The 24,385-nt window shown below is 39.0% G+C and overlaps 1 protein-coding gene across 3 annotated transcripts; it reads left to right on the plus strand.

Moving 5' to 3' along the window:
* Positions 1-1,566: 1,566 nt before the first annotated feature.
* Bpgm (bisphosphoglycerate mutase) lies at positions 1,567-24,385 on the plus strand. Of its 3 annotated transcripts, none has more exons than XM_087206275.1 (4): positions 1,590-1,706; positions 7,398-7,513; positions 10,470-11,131; positions 23,490-24,385. In XM_087206275.1, exons 3-4 carry the CDS (start codon positions 10,531-10,533, stop codon positions 23,666-23,668), a joined length of 780 nt encoding a protein of 259 aa, XP_087062401.1. In that variant the 5' UTR covers positions 1,590-1,706; positions 7,398-7,513; positions 10,470-10,530; the 3' UTR covers positions 23,669-24,385. The 3 variants fall into 3 exon arrangements, with proteins under 3 accessions (XP_004851271.1, XP_087062401.1, XP_087062402.1); XM_087206276.1 differs by having other exon boundaries at positions 1,599-1,706; positions 7,356-7,513; XM_004851214.3 differs by lacking the exon at positions 7,398-7,513 and having other exon boundaries at positions 1,567-1,706.

The following is a 24,385-nucleotide window of genomic DNA, read 5'->3' on the forward strand; positions in this document are numbered from 1 at the left end:
TAATATTATAGCAGAAAACTTTCTCCGCGCTGGGCATAGTGGTGGACCTAATGCCAGCTATTTGGAGGGCAAGGTGAGAGGATAACAAGTTCGAGACCAGCATGGGCAATTTAGCAAGACTATGTTTCAAAATTTTAAAAGGGCTACGGATGTAGCTTAGTTCTAGAGGGCTTCCGAGTATGTATGATACCCTGAGTTCAACCAGCAATACCAAAAGAAAAGCTTACTTTTTAATTTGTCATCATTTGTTACGCAGAAAAGGAACAGCAAGTGGACATGTAAGATTTAAAAGCTGTCTCCCCCAGGTGTTCTGACCTGAATTCTAGTTAGTCTTGAGTTCAAAATCAACTACCACTAGATATAGATAAGGGGCCTAACACTTAGTGGGAACTGTCAGGTCTTGATTTGTGTTCTCCCAGGAATAGAAGTATGGTCTTTGAGAATCTCGGGAGGATTCGTGCTCTCAGAAGGAAAAAGAGATACAGCACTAGCTACAATTAGGTCTTAATGAGACTAATATTTAGGGCATTGCAGAGTTTAAAATGTGGCAAAATCATCTTTTCAAATATACGTTTAATTATTCTGCTGGCTGGTCAGTCAGGCAGCTTCTAGAAATCAGGACGGGAAACTGGGTACGGCCAGGCAAACTCGCCATTCCTTATCTTTTCACTCACCCAAAACCTGGCCAATTTTATGTAGTAGTTCGGACCTCCCTAGAAGTTTCGAGAGCCTGGTGCTGGGCCTCCGGTGACTGGGTGGCATCATCAAGGGTTTCTCTTGTTCAGTGATTTGCCCTCTGAATTTACAATACTCTCCCATTCCTCCTGCCCTGCCTTTTTCTGTTCTAGCAGCTTTTAGGGCGTTCACGACTTTTCTTCCTTATGTAAAACAATGTCAGGGAACTGCCTAAGGGTAATCCCCATCAATGCAGTAAGAGAAAGTTAAGAATGAGCTACTGTCTATAAACTGGACGCCCTAAAGTGTTTCGCTTTAATCGCAATTTAAGACTTACAAGTACGCGTATCTGTGCCAAAGAAGCGCTCCTCTGTGAGAACCGTCCAGCCCAGGTTTTTTTTTGTTTTTTGCTTTTTGTTTTTTTCTTTTGGTACCGGGGATCGAACTCAGGTCTTTGCGCTTGCGCAGCAGGCGGCGAAACCACTGAGCTAAATCCCCGGCCCAACCAGCCCAGGTTTTAATCTTAAAATGTTCCGAGTAAAAGAAACATCACTGCATCCCTTTCAAGATTCCTCTGACACCGTTCCTCAATGGCATGCCCTGGGACGCAAAACGCTTTCGGGAACGCTAAACCTTCCAACAGCTCTCGCAGCCCGAGGTGTGGCCATCGCCCCGGAGAAGCGCAGAAGCTTGCTCTTTTATTGCCCTACGTCCACTCCCGCCCCCTGGCGCTAAAGCTATCCGCTCACTGGTGTAGACTCGTGCTCGTCTTCCCAGCAAGCCAATCAGCGCCTCTCTCCTTACCCAGGAATTTGGGAAACGGAAAAGCCCTCCTCCAAACCCGGGGATAGGGCGGAGCTGTTAGGTGAGTGACAGCTTCATCACCCAATAGGCAGAGCGGTACGACCAGCGCAGGCTGGCTCCGGGGCTAGAAAAGAGCGTTGATGGCGGCGGCAGCGATGAATACCTGGAGGCACGGTCTGTCCTGTGACCAGGACGAGCGGCGGCGGGTGCTAGTGGCCTCTTTGCAGGTGAGTGGTTTTGTTGAGGAGCTTTACTGTTGCGAACCACTCTGTTTTGAAAGGATGAAGTGTTCTGTTGAGGAGTGCGGGAAGGCCCGATCGGGTCCTGACCCCCACAATCTGGTGCGCCGGGGATCCCGCGCCTGTCCGCGCCCCACTCCGCGCGTCCAGCGGGCGAGCCGCGGGCAGCACAGTTCCTGGGGGCGCGGACTCGGCGCTGGTGATAGGGCGGCCAGAGTAACTGGAAGCGAAGGGTTGATGAACTTTTCTCTCTTGGACTTGTGAGGCAGGTGTGGAGGGCCTCTCAGGAATCGGGCTCTGTCACTGTATTTATGGCGATTGCATGCTTGGTCCTAAAAATTTAAATAGATACAAAAGAAACAAACAAACAACACTTGAATGCCATGAAAACAAAGGAGGTGAATATGTGCAGTGATTTCAGGAGCCAGATCACAGGTTCATAAAAGCACTAAACCTTGAAGTCATTGTATTTCCCTCTGTTCTAAGAGATGGGGGCATGTATTACATTAGATAAGGCCAAAGTGAATGCATAATTGAAATTAAGTGCAGTGAGACTTTGAAGGATACTTGGTTGTTAGGTAGCTTAACTTCCATTCCCTTGCCTCCTTCCTTCCAAATTATGGAGGAATTATAGCTTGTGAGTGATACTAGAATATTAACTAAGTGAATATGGACCCCTCCTGAAGGGGGAGGGGGACCTGAATGTTATATTTCACCGGTAGCTACTAAAGTTTTTTATAACAAAAGAACGCATGTCAATTTGACTTTTATTTCAAAACTATCTCCCCGAGTCCACTAGATTTATCCATCTTTGTATTCCTATGGCACCTCACACACCATAGATTGACACCCTCTCCCATGGTAGTGGATTTTAGAGAAACATAAAACATAAAAGAAAGACCTCTGAAGCCAGCACATCTTGGTTTTAGTCCTGAAGCTGCTACTATTTCTGTAATCTTAAACAAATCATTTCAACTCTGACTTTCAATTTTCACATCTTTAAAAAGCAAAAGTTGCTTTATATTATTTCTCAGGTTCATGCCTGTATTAAAATATACTTTAAAATAAAGATGATTAGACAATTCTATTACAAGTGTGCAAGCAAAATCTCTTTGTGGTAAATTCTGTTAACAAATGTGTTAGCAAATAAAAGTTCCCAGCTTCCAGGACATATTATTTTGTATCTGTATTTAACCTAAAGCAAATTAAGCAGATCATTGTAGGAAACTTGGAGAGTACAGAAGTATAATGTGGAAGAGAATGCCATCCTTAATGGTTTGATGGTTAATGATTGGGGAAGTTTGTTAGTCTTTTCCTCTTTTGCCTTCTATCCTATGGTTGGTTGACATTAAGAGGCATATTTCATTATGATACATCTAAGTTCTTCTGAATTCATCTTTGTGTAGCTTGCCTCGATAACATAGGACATAAGAAATGTTTGAAGTTAACAGTTTCTTGAACATTCTTGGAATATAATTGGTAGGAGAGGATGTTTATGTAGGGAAACAGGACAAAAAGTATTAATAACAAAAACCTTTTCTTTGAAATTTGGCCACAGGTGTGGGGAAAATATACTTGTTGACTACTTTACAAAAGTATTTAGATTGCAAAATATTACTGTTTAGTATGCTTTTATGACTGTATCTTTCCATCATCCTCTTCCACTCACATTTGATGCTTTATTCCTCCCACTGTCTAATTTAAACTTCTTTCTAACCTTCCACCTCAGTTTACTTTATTCCCAGATTTTGCTTCTGTTTGCACCATCAGCCAGGTAAGATGGTTTTGATGGGCCTAAGATTTGTGCCAGTATTTGTGAATTAGTAAAAGCTTGCTCCATTCTATCTCTCACTTTTTGGTAGAATGCTTCACCATAATTCATTTAATATTCCTAACAGTCCCTTGAGAACAGGAGTTTCATTATTGTCATCTTCATGGATATGAAACATTCAAGATCATACTGTCAGTAAGCAACAAAGCCAGGCTTAAAATGGCTTTTTTTACTTACAATTTTTGGGATTTGGTGGATATGGTTAGTTTTGACAAAGCTACTACTCTAGGGAATCAAGTATCCAGAGAGAAGAAGGGGACACAAGAATGTTTTGCACAATGGTTTTGCACCAAGCAGACTGAAACAAGTACTGTGGTTCCAGGAAAACTGCATCTCCTTACGCTTCTCTCCCTCCCCTATGAGGAGGAGGCTGCCTATTGCAGTTTGTTACTCTGTAACAAGTTATCAGTAAGGGATGTTACTAAATGCAAGGTTAAAGAATGAGAGGGATATAATGTTTAAAACATCTGTGAGGGATAGCCTTTGCTCCTGCTATAAAGAGATATTCTTATAATTGTAAAAACAAATGGAAAAGTTGCTGTAAAATAATAGATGATGGAATATTAAGTACCTTAATGTACTTGTCATGTTTGAACTTTTAATACTGAACTTGATTTGGGGGAAGGCATATTTTATTAAGATACCTGAAGCTCTAAGGAACTGAACACTGGATTACATTTCCCTTGAGAATGGTTTCTTTTTAATTCATCCGAAACATCATGAACCTCATTTTCTCTCGGCTCTCCAGTATAGTCAGCCCATTTTCTATACAGTTAGATTCCTAGTTCAATGGGAGCTAAGAGTTGCTCAAAGCTATGCACTGAGGATTTGGACCAAGGAAAACATCTAAGAGGTCTGGGGAAACAATTGACTATTAAATATTTAACTTGTAAGCTTTGGGTCAAAGTGATTCTGGTTCTGGATCCCTTATTTTATATTACTTGATATTATATTGTGGATCAGATTTCTTGGTCAGTTTTTGGAAATGGAAGAAAAACAGTTTTTAGGCTGGACTTGACCCTTCACGTTGCATGACTTGTGACACTAGAGTCTTAGAATTTTCAAACACTTGAAGAAAGGAGGAAGCAAAGACCTAAAAGTGTTAATTTGGAAGGTAGGGTGAGCCTCAGTTATAGACAGGATGCAGTATATGAAATTATATGGCTTAATGAATCCAGATGAAATTTCTAAACATAGATAGTGAAAAATCTTTGAAATGATAAATCGCCTGCAAAATGTGTCCTTTGAGCCACCTGTTTTTTTTTTTTTATTACTAAAGCAATTGCTTAGCACAGTACCCGCCTCACATCAAGAAGACATTCACCTGAAGTGTGAAGCACTGTGGGATAATTTATGAAGATGTCTCATAGGGGTAAAGCATGTCTAAATGACAGATTATATGTTGAAGGAGTAAAACGAGACAAGTCACTTTTTTCCTATAGTTTTATCTTGAACCCTAAATCAATTAAGCAAAACTTAGGCAACCTGGATTTAAATGTACCCACTATTGTCTTCTCTGAGGGAATAAAAAATAATTGCGACTAAAGGTACTTTGCAGTTCTGGTCAGGAATAAAATCTGGTGATTTAATAATGTAGCTTATGACAGGATTCCTAGTTAAGGTTAAAAATGCTGATGTAGTTAATAGATCTGAGGATGGGACCCAGGTAGGAAGGGGTCTCCATACTGCCAAGCCTTCTGGCCCACTGCTTGTTTCTGTATAGCCGACAAGCCTGTGAACAGTTTTACATTTTAAGTGGTGAGGTTAACCCAATAATAACAAAATTTCATGTGCATGAAAATTGTATGAAATTCTAATTTCAGTGTTCATACATAGTTTTATTGTAATACAGCCACACCTGTTCTTCTATGCCTGATCCATCTATAGATGCTTTCAACTACAATGATAGAATTGTACATAATTATGACAGAGACCCTGCACACCACCGAGTCCTCCAAAATTTCTATCTGTTGTATTACAGAAAAAAAATTGCCAACATATGAACTAAGCTATAGTATCTTTCACATTTATCTCCTTCACCCCAGTTTAATAACCATTATCCTAGTCCAGGTCTTCATTATATGTTACCAGAACTATTGCAAAAACCTTACAACAACTATGAGTATCCATACCTCTGGTTTTTCCTGTCTTTCTCTGTGTAAGTGCTGCCTGGTCCTTTCAAAATGCATGCTATTAACTTTTAATGATGTCTCAATTTATAGAAGAGGCTATATTCTTTGCAACCGGGCCTTCCTTGGGCCGCTATTCAGTCTTACTTTCTAGACTAGTCTCCTCCTACTTCCTGCTTATACCCTATACTTAGGGTAACCATATAATTTTCCAAATGGGATGCTTGAGTGTGAAAGGGTCCCGAGTAATAATTATGCTTGGGAAGGAAATAGGCCTAAAGCAATATTGTTCAAGGCAAATGTGGATGTAGAGTCACTCTGCTTATAACTCCAGCCAGTTTGATGGGCTTGTTATTCTGTATAAGCACCTGTTACTTTGCCTCCACTCATTGTTCCTTTAATCTAGAATTCCTTTCCCTTTTTCTATAAATTTAAATCTTAATTATCTTTCCAAATAATACAATGACTCTGAAGTTACTCAGAAGTAATTTCTTTCTTCCTCCTTCCTTTATGAATAAGTGCTTTTCATGATGTGAATTACTTTCAGCTTTAGTGATACACACACACACACACACACACACACGCACACACACACAACATCAGTTTTCTTCATTGGTTTCTTGATAACATAATCCATGTTGGACTCCCATGGTTCTGCGCCTATGGGATTTGCATCATGTTCGAATAATGAATTAAATGGCCGGGTTAGGGAAACTGGAGTATTAGGGGCTTTCAATTTATGAATCACTCATTTTAATGAGATTAAAGTAGTGAGAAAAGTTGGGTTTCCAAGGACTGATAGAACCTTATTCTTTGAGGACCAGCCTGCCTGAGACTGAATCCAGCTGTGCCAGTTAGAACTTGGGAAAGTTAATTCCTCCTAAGTTTCTGCATCTGTAAAGTAGAGCTAATTATAGAACCTACTCCATGGAGTGGTAGTTTTGGGTTCAAACAGTGCCAAGTACATGGTAAGCACTCTATGAATGTTAGCTCCTGTGGTTAATATCATCATCATCATCATCATCACAGGTGGGTAAGAAAATACACCAACCCAACCCCAGGAGTAACACAGAAGAGCTAGGGGAAATGCAGCACTAAAACCTTTGCAGGTTTATTTTTCCCTGATTGAAGCAGTCAGCCTCTGGGGGATTAAAACAGTGCAAGTCCTAAGAGATGATGTTTTCGTTTAGTAAGAAACTAATCTGCAGTCTTTTTTGAGAGACAATTTCATTAGAGTGGGAAAAGCACGCATTAGGTGTCAGACAACTAAAAGTAATGTGTGCAAGGAAGAAAGAGTAGGAAGGAGGAGGATGAGGTGGAGACATGTGGAAGATACTTTTGTTTAGTAGCCGTTCTGTTCAAACCAGAGCATAACTTTAAAAAGGAAAAAACACTCTGGGGAATGATAATCCAATTATTTGTATGGCCTGTGTTTTGGTATGAAGTACGCTATTGATTAAAATAAGTTTTTAAGTCTCAGTAAGTTGCTGAGGGATATTTATTTAAGGAACCTTAAGAACCAACTACAGGTTGATGGCTTTACCAAAACAAGAAACAAAGCTTGAGGTTTTAAAAAGAGCAGTATTTCACTGGGGGAGGAAGGTTTAGTCTGTTCTTAGGAAGGTACTTCTCTGCGAGCTGGGGTGATTACTGCTTAGCCTGCCTTTCTGCCTTGAGGTTTGTCTGCAGAACAGTAGTGAGCTGAGCCCTCCTTCGCAGATGCATTTTGTGAAGTGGCAGCCTAGATTTGGAAGGGCGAGCTGTGACTGCAGATCCACCCATGCTGTGAAGCCAAGTGAGCATATAGCCCCAAACGAAGAATGAAATCCTCAAAGGTAAGGAGGAAGGAGCCAGGGACTGGAGGCAGAAGCCGTGGGTCACCATCCCAGTTGGCTGTCTAGTGACCACATGTTTTTAAGCAAGTGAGTCAGTTTCCATTTTCTCGGTAGAGATCATGGCCATACATGAACATACTAACCTTACAGAAATACAAGGCACAAAACTAGAGTGCATAATTACTCTTGCTTCTGTTGATCATTTTAAATATACTGAGATTCTTGACTTAAAGCTTAACATTTCAGTCTGTATAAACATCTCTGACTGTTTTTACGTTGATGGTTACTGCTGAGACTGTCATGCGTTAGCCTCAGTAGCATGACCTAGTAATTGTCTAGCTGAATTTGATTCATTTGAAACACCTACTAAGCACCTTGTGTCAAGTGACGTGCTAGGTTCTCCAGAGAAGTACCAACTCCTTTGATGCTGCTTGGTCTCACTCCTTTGCACATATTCATCAGCTAGGAAAAGTAGTTGATAGCCCCAAGGAGAGGAGAGGGAAGTATTGTTTACTGGAGATAGACACACTAATTTAGTACCTAACCCTGTGTTCCTTCTGTATAGCACAGTGAGGGAAAGTGTATATTTGCAGTTTCTGTGGCTATAGCACTATTCCCCTACCAACTATACATATGTCTGTATATATGTATGTATATGTTTGAGTACAAATAGAATTTGCTTTATTTTTTAAACAAAATAAATATAGCAGATTAATATCCTACGAAGCTTTGACAGTAGGTACCTTATGTTATTGCTATACATTGTTCATAGTCAAAAGATGATGAAGTGCTTCTGCTTGCAGAATTTATCCTCCATACCCTTCTTCATTTGAAGAGAAAATAGCTTCATTAGCCGTTTAGCCTGGTGGCTTCTCATTTGGCAGGGCAAACTAAGGGTTGAAGCAGAGAAACAGTTGATAGCTTCTCTTTTCTCCAATCTCCTTCTCTACTACCACTACTAAAATAGTAAGTGGTTACAGAGATGGGTCCAGTTCTCTGGGCCTGAAGCTGCTATTATCTGCTGGATTTGGGCTTTTTAAAGAAACAATATAAAAATATCTTTCTTTGGGATATTACACACGCACACAGCACTTGTTCTCCCCTAGGTGAGGGCCCTGAAGATGGAGCTTCATTAACCTCACGATTATTCTGTCGCTGGAGCCAGGTAGTCACCTGACAAAGCATGGTCCAGATGACTTTTGTCCTCCTCTTTGTTCTGTCACCCTGATGCCCCTCCTAGGCTGAGGGTGGAGACTTTGTGCCCCTTCTCTGGAAATTCTCAGCCTTGAGCTGCAGGTCTTCAGGTAATCTTTTGGAGCACATGGGACTTCCTTGCTCCGTGTGCACCACAGCTTCAAATCTGGTGCTTGGCAGGAAAGGGACATCATAATCCTAACTGTTGTTACCTTGCCACTACCATGTTTCCCTGAAAATAAGACCTAACTAGAAAATAAGCCCTAGCTGGTCATTACCATGGTGATGGCCAGTGGCATGCAGAAGATTAAACCTCACTATTCTCTTGCTCTGCTCGATGGCTACTCTAATGGCAGGTAAGGCAAGAATAGGCTGATGGGGGCTGGCATTTTTGATGTCTAGTTTTCAAGGCTGTTAGGTCTTACTTTTGGGGAAACACGGTAGTTGCATTGCAAATCATCCTGATCTGATTTCCTGCCCTATTCCTAAGCCTTCTAAAATCTAAGAATTACTAAGAAAGATAGAAGCTAGATCCAGGTTCCATTGAACTTTGTCACTGGTTGTTGTATAACTGTGTGTGAATCACAGTGAAGTGGGACAGAAAATCTCCAGTTAATGGAAGTTGCCAAGAATGGCAGAAGACCTGGACGTGATGCTCATGCAGTCTGCACTCTCTAGTGTGGAAAAACACTGTGGTGGAGGTGCAGAGGGCTGGCCCATTAGGGCTGTGTCCCTGTGAGAAGAGTGAGGCTAGGCTGGCAGCATCTAGTCTGCAGGTGTTTCTGGCAGAGTGGGCCCGGAGGTCTTTGAGCCTGCAGCCTAAATGTAGGGAGTTACAGTCACTTTAGGGCCCTTTGTCCCACTTACTAGATTCTCCTCCTGCTGAGATGTGGCTGGTGTACGTAGGCTGTCTGCACAGTCAGGGAGGAGGAGGCAGGCTTCCTTATCAGTGTGGTCCCCACCCCCACAGACCTGCTTCTGTTAATCTGTTTCTCCAGGCCATGTCTCTCAGCTGCCTGCATTTGATAGCTTGTTTTGCATCTGGATTTATTGCTGCCTATAGCTGTATCTTGAGGCAGGTGAAAGATTGTTTAGGTGACTACTGCTTTTGGTGTTCATGTCACCTTAAATCACTTTTTATGATGTTTCAGTGTTGAACCAATGTGTCTCACATACCTTTTTGCTTGCATGTGGTATGGACCGTACCATTGAAGAGCTGGTTACCGCCAGTTACTGATACAGATGAGATGTAAGTGCTGGTTTACTGAGTTAACATGGTTAGTAACTTCCATAATAAGAAAGCAGGATTTGTTTTTTCCACCAGAGGAAAAACAAAGTGAGAAGGATGCCTTGAGTGTAGAGTCAGCTCCTAGGAACTGGACGTCCCCACTCAGTCAGGAATCATTCTTTCAGACATCTGTGGGTCCATCTATTAGGTCCTCTCTCCTGAAAGTGTAAACAGCCTTTTTATCCGGTAGAAACAGCATTGCATTAGAATGAAGCGTTCTGTTATTTTATGTCATATAATCAACAGACCATACAGGCATTAGAAAATGTAAGTAACTAGGTTGTCTGTAATTATCTGGAGAATGTGTGTATACTTGCCACAGTATATGAATACAGAGGTCTGACATCCAAACTGCTCAAAGGAATTTCAGCTGATTTTAGATACTGGCTGTTGTGAGCTTATGCTGCCTATCATCCCTAGGTAGTTGTTTGAATAAAGAATATAGTTTGTACTTTTTGTTTTTTATCTTTCTAGATGTATTGCTGACCTTGAACATCATCCCATTTGAAAGTCACAGGGAAGCTCAGCCATCAGTATGTCCAAGTACAAACTTATTATACTGAGACATGGAGAGGGTGCTTGGAATAAGGAGAACCGATTTTGTAGCTGGGTAGATCAGAAACTTAACACCGAAGGATTAGAGGAAGCTCGGAATTGTGGGAAGCAACTCAAAGCACTAAACTTTGAGTTTGATCTTGTGTTCACATCCATCCTTAATCGGTCCATTCACACAGCCTGGCTGATCCTGGAAGAGTTGGGGCAGGAATGGGTCCCTGTGGAAAGCTCCTGGCGTCTAAATGAGCGTCACTATGGGGCCTTGATTGGGCTCAACAGGGAGAAAATGGCTTTGAATCATGGTGAAGAACAAGTGAGGCTGTGGAGAAGAAGCTACAGTGTGACCCCACCTCCCATCGAGGAGTCACATCCCTACTACCATGAAATCTACAATGACCGGAGGTATAAGGTATGCGATGTTCCCTTGGATCAGCTGCCACGATCTGAAAGCTTAAAGAATGTTCTGGAGAGACTTCTTCCTTACTGGAATGAAAGGATTGCTCCTGAAGTACTGAAAGGCAAAACCATTCTGATATCTGCTCATGGAAATAGCAGTAGAGCGCTCCTGAAACATCTGGAAGGTACCACCTTTATGTACTGCTTATTAGGGGTTGTGTAGTCTTAACATTTGGGCCTTAATCTAGCAATTAAGCTAATAATGCATTTACATAGCATAATTTCCTTCTATCTGCCTCTTTGTCACTTTGGACTTAAGAAGCAAGTTGTTCTATAAATAAAGACTCCAATGCCTTTAACATTCACAGTATCTGAAGCAGAAGTTTGCAGAGTCCAGCAAGCTTGGGAGTCTTCCGAGAGCTCAGTATGATGCAGATTTTGGGTTCCATCCTTGCAGTTTCTGAAATACTAGGTCTGGAGTGGAGCCTGAGAATTCGCATTTCAACTGATACTGCAGATTGGGATTCCAAATTTTGAGAAATACTGATCTTGGGCCAGGATTTAGCTCAGTGGTGCCATTGCCTGGCTTGTAAGCACAAGGTCCTGAGTTTAATCCCCAGGACCCCCCCCCCCCCCACTCCAAAGAAAGAGAGAGAGAAATACTGATCTAAAAGAATTATATGCTCTGTTGTAATAAACTGAAAGTAGGCAAGGAAGGGAATAAGTTGTAAAAGTGTTGTTGAAAGTACATTTATTTGAGTTTTTCAAGTTAAGTAAACTGGATTTCAGTTTTTGCCCCCTTTCTTCCAACTTTAAACAATTCGGGCTGTGTTTTCAGATCTAGGTCTTCTGAACAATTCTTTTGTTCCAGTCTTCTTTCTCCACACTGGGCAGTTACTGATTAGGAGAAAGTTCTAAGGGGGAGAAAAATAAAATAATAGCTTATTTATCTTGACTCTGAAAGTTTGAAGATAGTAGCCTTATTTTTATTTCACCTACTTGATGTTATGTTTTTTAATGGACTATTTTGTTATCTTCTGTTTTAGTAGCATGACCTCTTTTGAGAAATCCAGTTCACCAGTGATGTGACACCTTCAGGGGACTTTGTCCCCTTCTGTCCCCTCACTGGTCCCAGGGATTGTGCTTTTTCAGTGATTCGCTCTGTGTTTTTCTGTCTGCATCACTGCTGGCTGTTAGCCACTTGGTATTAGAACATATTTCCCCATTGTTCCTTTCCATTCTGCTTTACTTTTCTCTAAGAGGCTGTAAAAAATGAAGACGTTGATGTTGTATGTGAAATAAGTGGAAAAAGGTTATTGGTAACAAAATGAAGTGTTTTTTAGAAGATTTTAATGTGAACTTTATTGCGTGTGATTATTTTGCCCTGATTTTTATATATGAACAAGCCAAATCATTCCTGGAACATCTGAAATTCATTAATCATGCCAAGATCTAAAATCTACAGGCCTTATTAGCTATTAATAACTTGATTGACCAGACATGGCACTTGATCTGTTTGTGTGTCTGTAGGCATATTGTATTATTAGGCTATATAAAGGGTTCTGTGCTTCCTTGTTCAGAATAATCAGATATTTGATAAAATGATATATAACTTCATCATTAATGGACTTTATTGTTTGACAAAGAGTTGAGGCATTTATTAGGACAACAAACTGAAATTCATAATTTCATAGTTTCTGCTGGAAGATGTATCCTGTCCAACCACGTCAATGCCTTTTCTAGAGATGAGACTTAGATCTCCTTGTGGCCAGCCTCTCTCCCCACAGAAAATCCCATACCTCCTTCAGGAGCCTCTTTTTCTCCTCCTCAGTAAGACATCCTCCTTTGAAAAGAAGAGGCAGGGAGGGAGGGAGGGAGGGAGGGACGGGGCGGGGACAGAACTACTACCTACCTCCTTTATGCTCTTCATCTATCTTCAAGTTTAACTCTAAGATTACTCTGTAGCCCCAGCCACAGCATATTCTACATGCCCCCTCTTACCAGTGCATTACTAATTTAACTGTTTCTGCTGTTTTTAAGGAAATAGAAAGAAGGTTTAACCAGTGGTGAAAGATCTGTCATGGACAGAGTACCTCTGGAGGGCAAGGTTAGACAGAAAGAAAAGCTTGATTTTCTAATTTAAGGGATAGTTTGAAACCATTAATAATTCATTGAAAAATTTAATCACATAGCATGCCTGCTTTGGAAAATACTGCAACAGTTCTTCAGAAGGGTTGAAGAGGTACCCTAAGGTGGAGCAGTTATACTCTAGTGTATACTTTATTAGTGGCCAGGGTGGGGGGACTTAAGAAAGTGCCCACAGCTGGTTAATGTCAAACAACAGAAGTTTAATTTGCGAGCTGGAAGTCCTGAGTTGGCCGAGTCGTACCCATACCTTTCATGGTTCTAAGGGGTCATCCTCTCTCACCTTGGGTAGCCTTTGGGCACAGTCAGCTAGCTGTCTTTGGTGTTCCTTGGTTTCTAGGAGCATTGCTCCAGTGCTACCTCCTCATGGGGTCTTCTTCAATGGGTATTGGTATTTCTTGTTCAATTTTTTTTTAAGGATACAGTAGTATTAAATTAAGGCCCACCCTAGTGACCTCATTTTAACTTTAATTGTTTCACATAAGATCACATTCAGAGATTTGAAGATAAGAACTTCAGTGTATCCTGTTTTGGAGGACACAGTTCAATCCATAACAGTACTCAAAGTAAATGAAAGTTTTCACACAAGAACTTTTACACAGAATTACACCGTAGCCTATTCATGATAGCCAAAAGGTGCATTGCCCCAAATGTCTGTCAACTAATGATTCAGTAAATTAAATGTGTTATAGCCACAAAATGAAATATGATTCAACAGTAAAAGGAATGAAGTACTGTAATGATACATGCTAGAGCAGAGATGAACCTTGAAATCATCTTATGGGAAAGAAGCCAGTCAGAAAGGATCACCTAGAATTCCATTATATGACTGTCCAAGATAGACAAATCCATAGAGACAGTAAGTACAGTACGTGTTTCCTGGGACTGAAAAGTGGGAGTGAAGTACAATAAGATTGAAAGTGATTGTTAAATGGGTAGAGTTTCTTTTTGGGATGATGGAAATGTTCTAAAATTGATTATTGTAATGATTGCATAGCGCTGTGAATGTACTAAAAGCCATTGAAATGTACACTTTAAATTATGTATGAATTATATCTCATTAAAGGCCTAAGCATAATTTACAGGATTAAAAGGTGAAAGATTTGTCATTGTTTGGTCTAGAAAATAATAGATTAGGGCAAATATAAGAAAGTGATAAAAGGCAGAAGCACATAGATGTGAAATATAGAATAAAGAGAATAAAAGCACTTTCTAAAAGGTTTGTTTATGGGGATAGCATAGGAGTTGAGGGGCTGGGGGATGGAGGTATAGCTCATTGATAGAGTGCCTGCCTGGCATGTGAGGCCCCTGGTTAGATCCCAGCAGTGGGGGAATAAAAGAAGAAGGGCTGGAAGCAGCCTGAGGATGAATACTGTACCTGCTCATTTCTCAGAAAGCCTAATGAGTCCATTTTTGCCCTGGTGAGTTAGGGATAGGGCTACCTGTGCTTTTATTTTGAGGGTAATTTATTTAAAACAGTGGAGTTGGTGTGGTAAGTAGTAAATTCAAGAAAAACACTTACATAGGAAGTACATGAACGTGGAAAAAGGCAAAGGCTGGATGAGGTCTACAGGAGAAAGGAGGCGTGTATGAAGAGGATCGAGAATGCAGATGGTAGGGCTGGTGATTTTTATACTGTGCCAACTCATGCAGGTTAAAGAGGGCCTACTGCTGACTGGTTCAGGCACACAACTCACAAAGCACCACGAAACCTTCTACCATCAGCTTTGTATCTAAAACATTCCATTCTGTAGTGTTCCAGACAGGAGTGTGTTTCTTTCTCTGTGGTTGGCATAGTCACTTCCTGTTTGTTTCCTGATAAAGTACATCAAAGGAAAAGCCAGGTACCAGACTGAGCATTGGCTGCCATCTGCACCTTGCCAGAGGAAGTAAATTGTTTAGTCTGGGTTCAAGTACAGGATTGGGCAGCTTCAAGTTTGGAATGGCAGGCAAGATGCTCATATAAGACTTGGTATTTGCAGAATTGTGCACAGCTGTACACACAGCAAGCAGAGAAGTAGTGAGATGGAATTAGAGACAGAGGAGGAAAGGTCAGCTGGGACCAGCTGTGGGAACTGGGACTGGCTCTCGTCACCTTTGGCATTTAACATGTTATTTTCAGAAGCAATGAGTTCAAGCCTCCCATCTATGAGACACTTTTCTGGCAGTATAGTTAAGCTTTCTTTTATTTTATTTAAGTATACTAGATTTATAGAAACCTTTATTTGTAAACATTTTAATTAAAATGTAAAATAGATTCTTTGCTTCATTCTAAATTAGAGGCTGTTTTTCTATCATTGTATTACAGTATTCAAATAACCTATTTTCAGTTGTTCCCTGTAGCCCATCTTTGAGTTCTCCAGTTACTATTCAAATTTTAAAGAATCAAAAATAGGTAGGTCATCTATGAAATTCAGTCTCTTTTGGCTCTTACTGATAATAGAAGAATGCAGAACTCTTACCACAAATTTTACATCAATAGAAAGGCAATGGTTAGAAAGGCAAGTGGGGAGTAGGTGGAACCTCATAGCTAAAGGAGTTAGCTGGAGCTGTTGCTTTATTTTTCTCATCTTTAAGTGTACATATCTCAGAATTGGGGTTTTCTCCTGTCCTGTAACAACTGTCTTCCTGAATATCTCTTCTCCTACTTCCTGAAGTTCAAAGATTTTCGAACAAGCAGTTTAGAGAAAACTAAAGAACATATAAAAGACATTTCATCTAAATTTTTATTAGTACTAGATGTAAACAACTTTTTGAGGCTGAGAACCTTTGAACTCTTTTTTTTTCCCTTTCGAAGTTCATAATGGGTACATAGTCTTTAATCAGGTCTTAAACAATAAAAGATTAGATTTAATTTGAAAGCCCAGAAGTTAGAATTAGTTCAGTGTATCTGTGTGTCCAGGGTCCACCAAATTAGATCCTGATCTTGGCCCAAGGAATAGAGCACCTACACATGAATTAGACACACAAGGTCTGGCCTTTTGGGAGCCTATGCTTCCTTTTAATTTCCTTCTGAGGCTATGGCCATACCACCCTGAATGCAATCTCATCTGATTTCCTTCTGAAATTGGCCAACATGTACCTCTAACAAAGTCCTTAGAATGCTTACACATACAGATTTCACACTTTGAAATTTTTAATTAACCTTTTATTTCTTTCTTTTTTTTTTTTTTTTTTGGTACCGGGGATCGAATTCAGAACCTTGTGCTTGCAAGGCAGGCAGCAGAACCACTGAGCTAAATCCCCAGCGCCAAACCTTTTATTTCTTATAGTCTTTAGTTCCATGTAAAAAGTATATTCACATAAATACAGTTGAAATGTATTTATTCAGTGTATTTGGTGGATGATACTACTAAAGATTGTCTGGATCCCATAGTAATGCTATTTACAGTTGAACAAACATTTATTAAATTGTTGCCGTGGTAAGGCACTGTTTTAAGAGCCTGGGTAATATAAGAATGGATAAAACATAGTTCCTGTTAAGGCTGCAGTCCATGTGTAGTGTATAAAACTGTGTGTCTTTGCTTCCCGTCCCAAATAAAGTGAATTGGGAAGGTCACTTTAAGTATAGATTTGCCTTTCTGAAGTTAATCCTTATGCAGAAAATGAAATTTAAATTTCTTCCCACTCTGGCATTATGTTACCCTTTGACTTCCCCCCAAACTTTCATTATTTCTTCTTGAAATACTCCAGTCATTTCAGTAGATGGCAGTTAATTCCTAGCTGCTCCTACATGATGATTTAAGAATCAAAGACACGGGCCGGGGATTTAGCTCAGTGGTTCCAGCGCCTGCCTTGAAAGTACAAGGTCCCGAGTTCAATCCCCGGTACCAAAACCCCCCAAAAAAACAAATAAAAAAGAATCAAAGACAGTGGGTACATGAAGAGATGTTTTCAGAGACCATGAGGGCCAAAAGAAGATTCTGAGTGAGAACTTGGTGACATTTCCCTGTAGAATATTCTTGAACTCCAGGGCATGTGATATCTGCCACTCATTTTAACTTTCATATGATGTTCCAGAGAATCAGTTTGTAGTCAGATATTATATAATAAAGTACTAATTCTGTTTTATTTAATCTACTGCAGATGCACATTTTAGCCTTTGGAGTACTGTTTATGTAACTTTCTTTTGTTGTTGTTGTTGTTGTTGTTGTTGTTGAGACAAGATCTCACTGTGTAGTTCAGGCTGGCCTTGAATTCCCTGTGTAGCCCAGACTGCCCTTGAACTCATGACACTCCTCCTGCCTCAGCCTCCTGAGTGCTGGGAATACAGGCCTGTGCCACCAAGCTCAACATATTTGTGTAACTTTCTTAGTATGAAGAATACAATTTATGTAAAAATTGGGTAACAAGTAATGACTTTAGGTGAAATATTATATTTCTGGTGGCCATTGTTTAGTGAGTTCACAGAAACGTGGATTACTAGCTAGGGCATAGGCATGAGCTTGAGACTGGTGTTATTAAAGAGACCACCTGTTGGGTCAGGTTAAATGTAATGCCATGTTCAAACAAGTGAGTCCTTTATGTGTTCTAAGCCCTTGCCAAAGACCTAGAACTCCCTTCTGAGGTCACAGACAGTAACCTCTAAACTTGGCCCATCATTATAAAGAGCCCAGCTAACCTGTTAATGCACTTTTCCAGTCTTGGGAACTTTGGGTGCTGATGTCTAGTTAGTACCAAGCATTTTACAGGAATAGAGCAGAAATATAAACGTTGTCTTCTCTCCCTTTTTGTAGTAGAGAAAATAAACATAGATAAGTCAGATGACCAGAGTCCTGGGATTTAGAAGTTTAAAAAGTAAAAGAACAAGTCCATTTTTGCTGCCGTAATAGTCTTGTCCCTTGCACAGGTTTATATAACCTTTCTGGATCTGTTTGTATTTTTAACAGCTTTATTTGGGGTATAATTCACATATAATCACCATTTAAAACATACACTTCAGTAGCTTGTACCAGGCACTTATCCTTTGGTACCCATGGAAGATTGATTCCAGAAAACCTTGAGATAACAAAATCTGTGACTGGTCATGCCCCCTGTATAAAATGGCTTAATATTTACAGATAACCTACACACATCACCCCATAAATTTTAAATCTTCTCTAGATTACTTATACTATCAAATACAATGTAAATGCAGTGTAAATATCTGTAATATTGTATTGTCTACTGAATAATGACAATAAAAAAGTTTATACCTACTCAATACAGATGTAATTTTTTTTGGTATTTTTCCATTCATGGTTGATTGAATCCATGGATGCGGAACCACTGTATCTGAAAGAGTTCACTGTATGCACAGAATTGCAAATCCATCACCACGAACAATTTTGAAATATTTTAGAAGGTAGAAGGGGTGAGGAAAGAATGGTCAAGAAGTACTAAGTTATAGGTAGATGAGAGGAAAAAGTTCTGGTGTGCAGTTGTACTATAGAGTGACAGTAGGTAATAATTATAGACTGTATATTTAAAAACTGGAAGAAAGGATTAAAAATGTTTTCACTGTAATGAAATGATGGATATTTGAGGAGATAGGTGTGTTCAACCTCACACTCACACACACACACACACACACACTCATATATTTTTTTTACCTCCGAAAGAAACTTCAGTCTCTCAGTTGTTACCACTCCCCATCTTCCCATTGCTCCAGCTCTCTCAACAGTTAGTCTGCTGTGTACCATAATGAACGTGCCTGTTCTGAACACTTTGGATTAATGGAGTCATACAAAATATGGTGTTTGTCACTGTTTTTTTTTTTAACTTAATGTTTTCAGGGCTCAACTATGTTGTAACAGTATTTCATTCCTTTTTACTCCCAAATGATATTCCAATGTATGGCTATATTAAATTTAATGTATTTGTTTATTAGTTAATGGGCATTTGGGCTGTTATGAATAATGCTACTGTGAAGGTTTGTGTACAACTTTCAGTGTGGATCTGTGTTATGTTCTCTTGGGTGTATGCCTAGCAGAATTGCTAGATCATATGGTAACTGTATTTAACTGTTTGAGGAACCACCAGATGTTTTCCGAAGAAGCTACAGCCTTTTGCAGTCCTAATTTTACAGTGGATTATAGCTCTAATTTCTCCATGTCTTTGATAACATTTGTGTGTATATATATATTTTTTTATATTTATATATATTTTTTCAATTATAGCCATTCTAGTAGGTGGAAAATAGGACCTCCTTGTGGTTTGACTTTGCGTTTCTCTGATGGCTAAGGATATTAACCATCCTTTCCTGTGTCTATTGACCATCTGTGTATCTTTGGGGAAATGTCTGCTCAGATCTTTTGCCCTTAATTTAATTTGTTCATTTGTCTTTTATTTTTTAAATGCAAATGCTCTTTGTATATTCTAGATAGAAGTCCCTAATCAGATGTATGATTTGCAAAAAAAAAAAAAAAAAAAAAAATTCTCATTCTCTGGTTGTATTTGCATGTTCTTATGGTGTCCTTTGAAGTACAATTTTTATATACCAATTTTATTTTTTTTCTTTTATTGCTGTACTTTTGGTACCTATCCAATGCAAATTTGTGACAGTTTTGCTCTGTGTTTTCTTCTAAGACTTTTAGTACTTACATCTAAGTTTTTATCTATTTTAGAGGTATTTTTTATGGATAGTATGAGGGAAGGGTTCAGCTTTATTCTCTTGCCATATGGCTATGCAGCTATCCCACCACCATTTGTTCAAAAGATTGTTCTTTTTGTATTTAATTGCCTTGGCACACTTGTCAAAAATCAGTTGATCAACAACTTGAGGGTTTGTTTAGGATTCTCAATTCGATGTATATGTCTATCCTTGGATGAGTACTGCATACTGTATGCAAGCACCACACTATCGTGATGTAGTTTCTCAACTTTCTTCTTTCATAATATTGTCTTGGCTAGTTGGAATGCTTTTAATTTCCATATGAGTTTTTAAGATCAGTTTATCAGTTTCTGCAAAGAAAAGTCAGCTGAAGTTAAGTCTTCTAAACCATGAACATGGGATGTCTTGCTAATTTGAGCTATATTTTATAGTGGTCAAAGTTAAGTTTTGTACTTTTTTGATAATTTATTCTTTGTGATGTTATTATAAATAGTATTATTTATTTAACGTCACTTTTGTTCCTCATTGCTATTGTATAGAAATACAATTGATTTTTTTGGTATTGGTGTTGTATCCTGCAGGCTTACCTACTGACATCTTGTTTACAGTGTTAATTGTAGTTGTCTTTTTTGGTGGGATCATGTCATCTGCACATAGAGATAGTCTTCTTTTTTCTTTTCAATATGGGTGCCTTTTATTTCATTTTTTCACCTAGTTGTCCTGGCTAGAAGCTCTAATACAATATTGAATACAAGTAGAATGTTTAGTCTTTTAAAAATAAACTCCTGTGTCCAAGAACTTCAGTAAAGGTTGATAGTCAGTGACATTGTAAAGGCACATAACCTGTTAGTGGTGAATCTGAGATGCTGATAGATAGGTACACTCATATCTTGTATTTCTATTGGTAAACTTTAGTCAAACATGATCATTTTTACTAGTTATATCCCTAAAAATTTGATTTCTGCTGGGAGAATTTTGACTAATTAGAGAAATTCATAAAATCCACCTTTCTCTCCAATTCAGTGAGCAATATGCTTATAGACTGTAGAAACAGATAAAGCGTGGTCCTTCCACAACAGATGAATGTAAATAATACTCAGTATCCCCATGTTTATCATGCCTGTAAGGTGCCTCTGCTTTTTTTTAAATTTACAAATTTATGTATTGAATAAATTCAATAAGCAGATAAACAATGATATAAAAGTAACAGGCAAATATAAACATGAGGATTTTAGATTTTTTTAAAAGTAAATTCTTGTTAATTAAGAAAAAACTGTTAAATTTTCCAAAATATAGAACTGGATTCCAACCAAACAACTTAATAAATAAGACACAATGTTTAATGAGGCAAAATTCACACACATTGGTATAAGATTACAATATTCTGTTATGTCCTGGGATGTGAGGGGAAAGTACTAGAATTGAAGTAGCTTAAATATTCTTTTTAGAGCATTTACCATTATAAAATAATATATAGATTTCAAACAGTGAACTATATCTGGAAAATAACTTAACTGTTGAATCATACCACTGAGTTATTCATTTTTACCATTAACTTTTAGTTAACTATATATTTATAAAGATATTCCTAATTCACACAGCTTTACAGAAAATTAAGATATCAGATCATATATAGTAATTTCCACAAAGTAAAAGTCAACATGTTTTCAGTATCTTTTGTTGATACTCTGAAGTCTGAAACTTTATGAAAAGTTAAAATATTGAATATTCTAAAATTTTTTCTCATTTTTGTTTTTTATGAATACAAAGTAAGTTCGGAATGCAACAACTTCAACACAAGCCCCTGCTTTTCTTAACCATTAAGAATAAATTAGAGGAATTTTGGTGCTAGAATTGACTATCCTCTCCCATTTGATAAATGAAGAAATAGTTCATTGCCATAAAATCCTGGCCCAGGTGGCACATGTCCTTCCCTATGAAAGACCTTTGACTCCCAGTTAGTTGGGTGCTCTAGGCTTGGGGACCCCCCCAGAGCTCCCCCAGATTAGAGAGTGGGAACTGTTGGATTATGAAGCTGTATTGGTCACCTGGCTCTAAACCACACGGTGTTGAACCCCCCTCCTTCCCTCTCTGGGATGCACGTGGCAGCTCCTGCCCATCCCACTGATGGAGCCAGAGGGCTCCCAGAATCTAGGACAGTCCTCTTCCTGCTGAACACCTGGGTTTCTAGTCCAGAGGTATCTGTTCTTGCCATCTTTAGTTTGCAGTGATAATCCTGTGTACGGTTGAATGTGAGAGTGGGGCTGGGCAATGTAGATGTTGAGTCAGCAGCCTTCCTCTTATATCTTCTACCTAGAAGACCATTCCTAGAAGGGAAAGAAACATTTATTGTGCTACACTTCTTTTTTAAGGCATCTCTCCTGTCCCACAGCCATGTGTAATGCTCTTAGAGGGAGAATATGTCTTCACCTAGTCTTCCAAATTAAGATTCTTTCCATTGTTTCATAGCTGTTTGAGAATGGATAGTTTGTGCATAGGAGTTATTAGGTAGCTTCTCTGGGCCTAGACATGAAATTGGAAGAGCTATGCAGGCAGTAAGTATCCAAAGCAGTGATTCTGTGATCTTGGCCATTGCTCATGTTACAACCAGCAATTAACTATTAAAATGACAACGTACATTGATAACTAACTGGGAATAACTTATTCTCCCCCTATCAAGTAAAGTCAAACCCTTGGCTTCTCCCCAAACTTTCTCTAACTGGATCCTTTTTATTAATGTAGAACAGAGCACATACTAGATTTTAGAAGTCTATATGATTAATAAAGGTGTGTTTTAAAAGTAGATAACTTGAATACTTTGTTTCCTTTTAATTTACTCAATTCCATCTCTTTCCTTTTACCTTCTCTTTGCCCATTTTGAATGCAGAGAAACTTGAGAGCCATTACATTATGCAATAGGTACAGACACCTGAGTTTGAATCCACATTCTGCTATTTACTTTCTGCATGATCTTGAATTATTTGCTTAACTTCTATGTGCCAGAACTTCCTACATGGAGAAAATACTAACTTATATTCTCATAGGATGGCAGTGATAAGATGGTACATATAAAGTGCTTAGAAAACCACCTGGCCTGTACAGTAGCATGTTCTGAGGACATTATTTATTGTTGGAAGAAGCTGTACTAATAAAAATATTATTACAACCACAGTCACTACTACAACTGCAACTCTTCAGGTAGAAGTTGAATTACCTATATAATTCACTTGCTTCTTAAAAAGAATTAAAGGTGATCTGTCCATTACATACATCTTCCTGTCTTAGCAGTTGAGTTGTTAAAGGACAGCAGGAGAATGATACCTGTTTACAAATCATGCTGTAAAGTCCTTTCTTAATTTCCCTGTGGTGTGCTTCCTGAGCACCTAGGGGAGAGAATTTCTGCTGATCAGGTCTGGTCCAGGGTATTTCAGTCTCACTTAGTGTTGGAAACCCAATGATGTTCTAATCAAATGAACTGAATACAGATATTAATGAAAAGTAATTTTAAGATCAGCCTAGAGAAGATAATTTTTATTCTCTTTCAGATTTAGATAGGAAGTAGCCAGGAACAGGTTGCCCAAAAGGTATTTGCTCTTCCAGGATGTAGCACTCCGTGTGAATCTCTAAGCTTTTTTTTTTAATTTCTAGAAAGTTCCTAACATCCTGGAATTGTAACTGGAGCCCCTTACAATACCTGACATGGTGTCAGTCGCACAGTTAATAGGAGGTTCCATCAATGTGTAGTTAAACAGTTAACTCCTCCTGAGTTTGTCTTTAACACCTTGTCCTTTCTCCCTGATCACCAGGTATCTCAGATGAAGACATCATCAACATTACTCTACCTACTGGAGTCCCCATTCTCCTGGAGCTGGATGAAAATCTGTGTGCTGTTGGGCCTCACCAGTTTCTGGGGAACCAAGAGGCCATCCAGGCAGCCATTAAGAAAGTGGATGATCAAGGAAAAGTGAAACAAGCCAAAAAATAAAGATTTTTCAACATGATGGCTGGCCAGGAATAGATGTGCCATGCATTGTGTTATGGGTGCTGATTTCTCTCTTTTTCCCCTGAATTTTCAGATATTTCCAAGGCTAGGTAGTAGAATCTGTGTAAACTTATCTTGGCCCAGATAATACTTAAGAATGCATAAGTGCTTATGTCATAAACCTTACGGGTTAGCTTTCCTGCTAGTCCTGTTTGAACTAGTCACTAAACTAATAACCAGTGGGGTTTAATCAGGGTTGTTTTGTTAGTTTCTGAGATGGGAGAGTGACAAATTTAGATAAAGTTTAAGGTATTCATTCAATAAATCATTCAGACACCAACAGGAACTATACCAATAGGTAGTTCATGTTTTTTATTTCATAAGACTTTCTAAAATGATAGTAAGGATTATTAGATAATGTACAATACATATAAATATTTATTACTAGTCTTTTCCTTTAGGAAAAGGAATGCTTTGGTAGTTAAGACCAGCAGCCCATTAAATGGGAAAGTCACAGATGGTTTCTTCAAGAAGGCTGACCAACATTCTAACAAGACCCTTTCTCAAGTCCAGAGTCATCCTTTGTTTGACATTCAGTAGAATTCTTCAGCCACTAGAATGAGCTGTGGTTGTTTATGATCCATTTGTTTTGTTTTTTGAACTTTAACCTTTGGGTACTTACAGTTGGTTTAAAAATAAAATTCTGTGACTGAAAATGGC

This window comes from Heterocephalus glaber, unplaced genomic scaffold (genome assembly GCF_053883595.1).
Source record: "Heterocephalus glaber isolate CG9 unplaced genomic scaffold, H.glaber_assembly_v1.0 deba00000621, whole genome shotgun sequence".
Classification (NCBI taxonomy): domain Eukaryota; kingdom Metazoa; phylum Chordata; class Mammalia; order Rodentia; family Bathyergidae; genus Heterocephalus; species Heterocephalus glaber.

Excerpts from the sequence above, each read along its gene's own strand:
- Bpgm (XM_004851214.3), top strand. The coding sequence starts at position 10,531 with ATGTCCAAGTACAAACTTATTATACTGAGACATGGAGAGGGTGCTTGG. Across the intron at positions 11,132-23,489 it reads GCTCCTGAAACATCTGGAAG|GTATCTCAGATGAAGACATC; the intron begins GTACCACCTTTA and ends CCTGATCACCAG.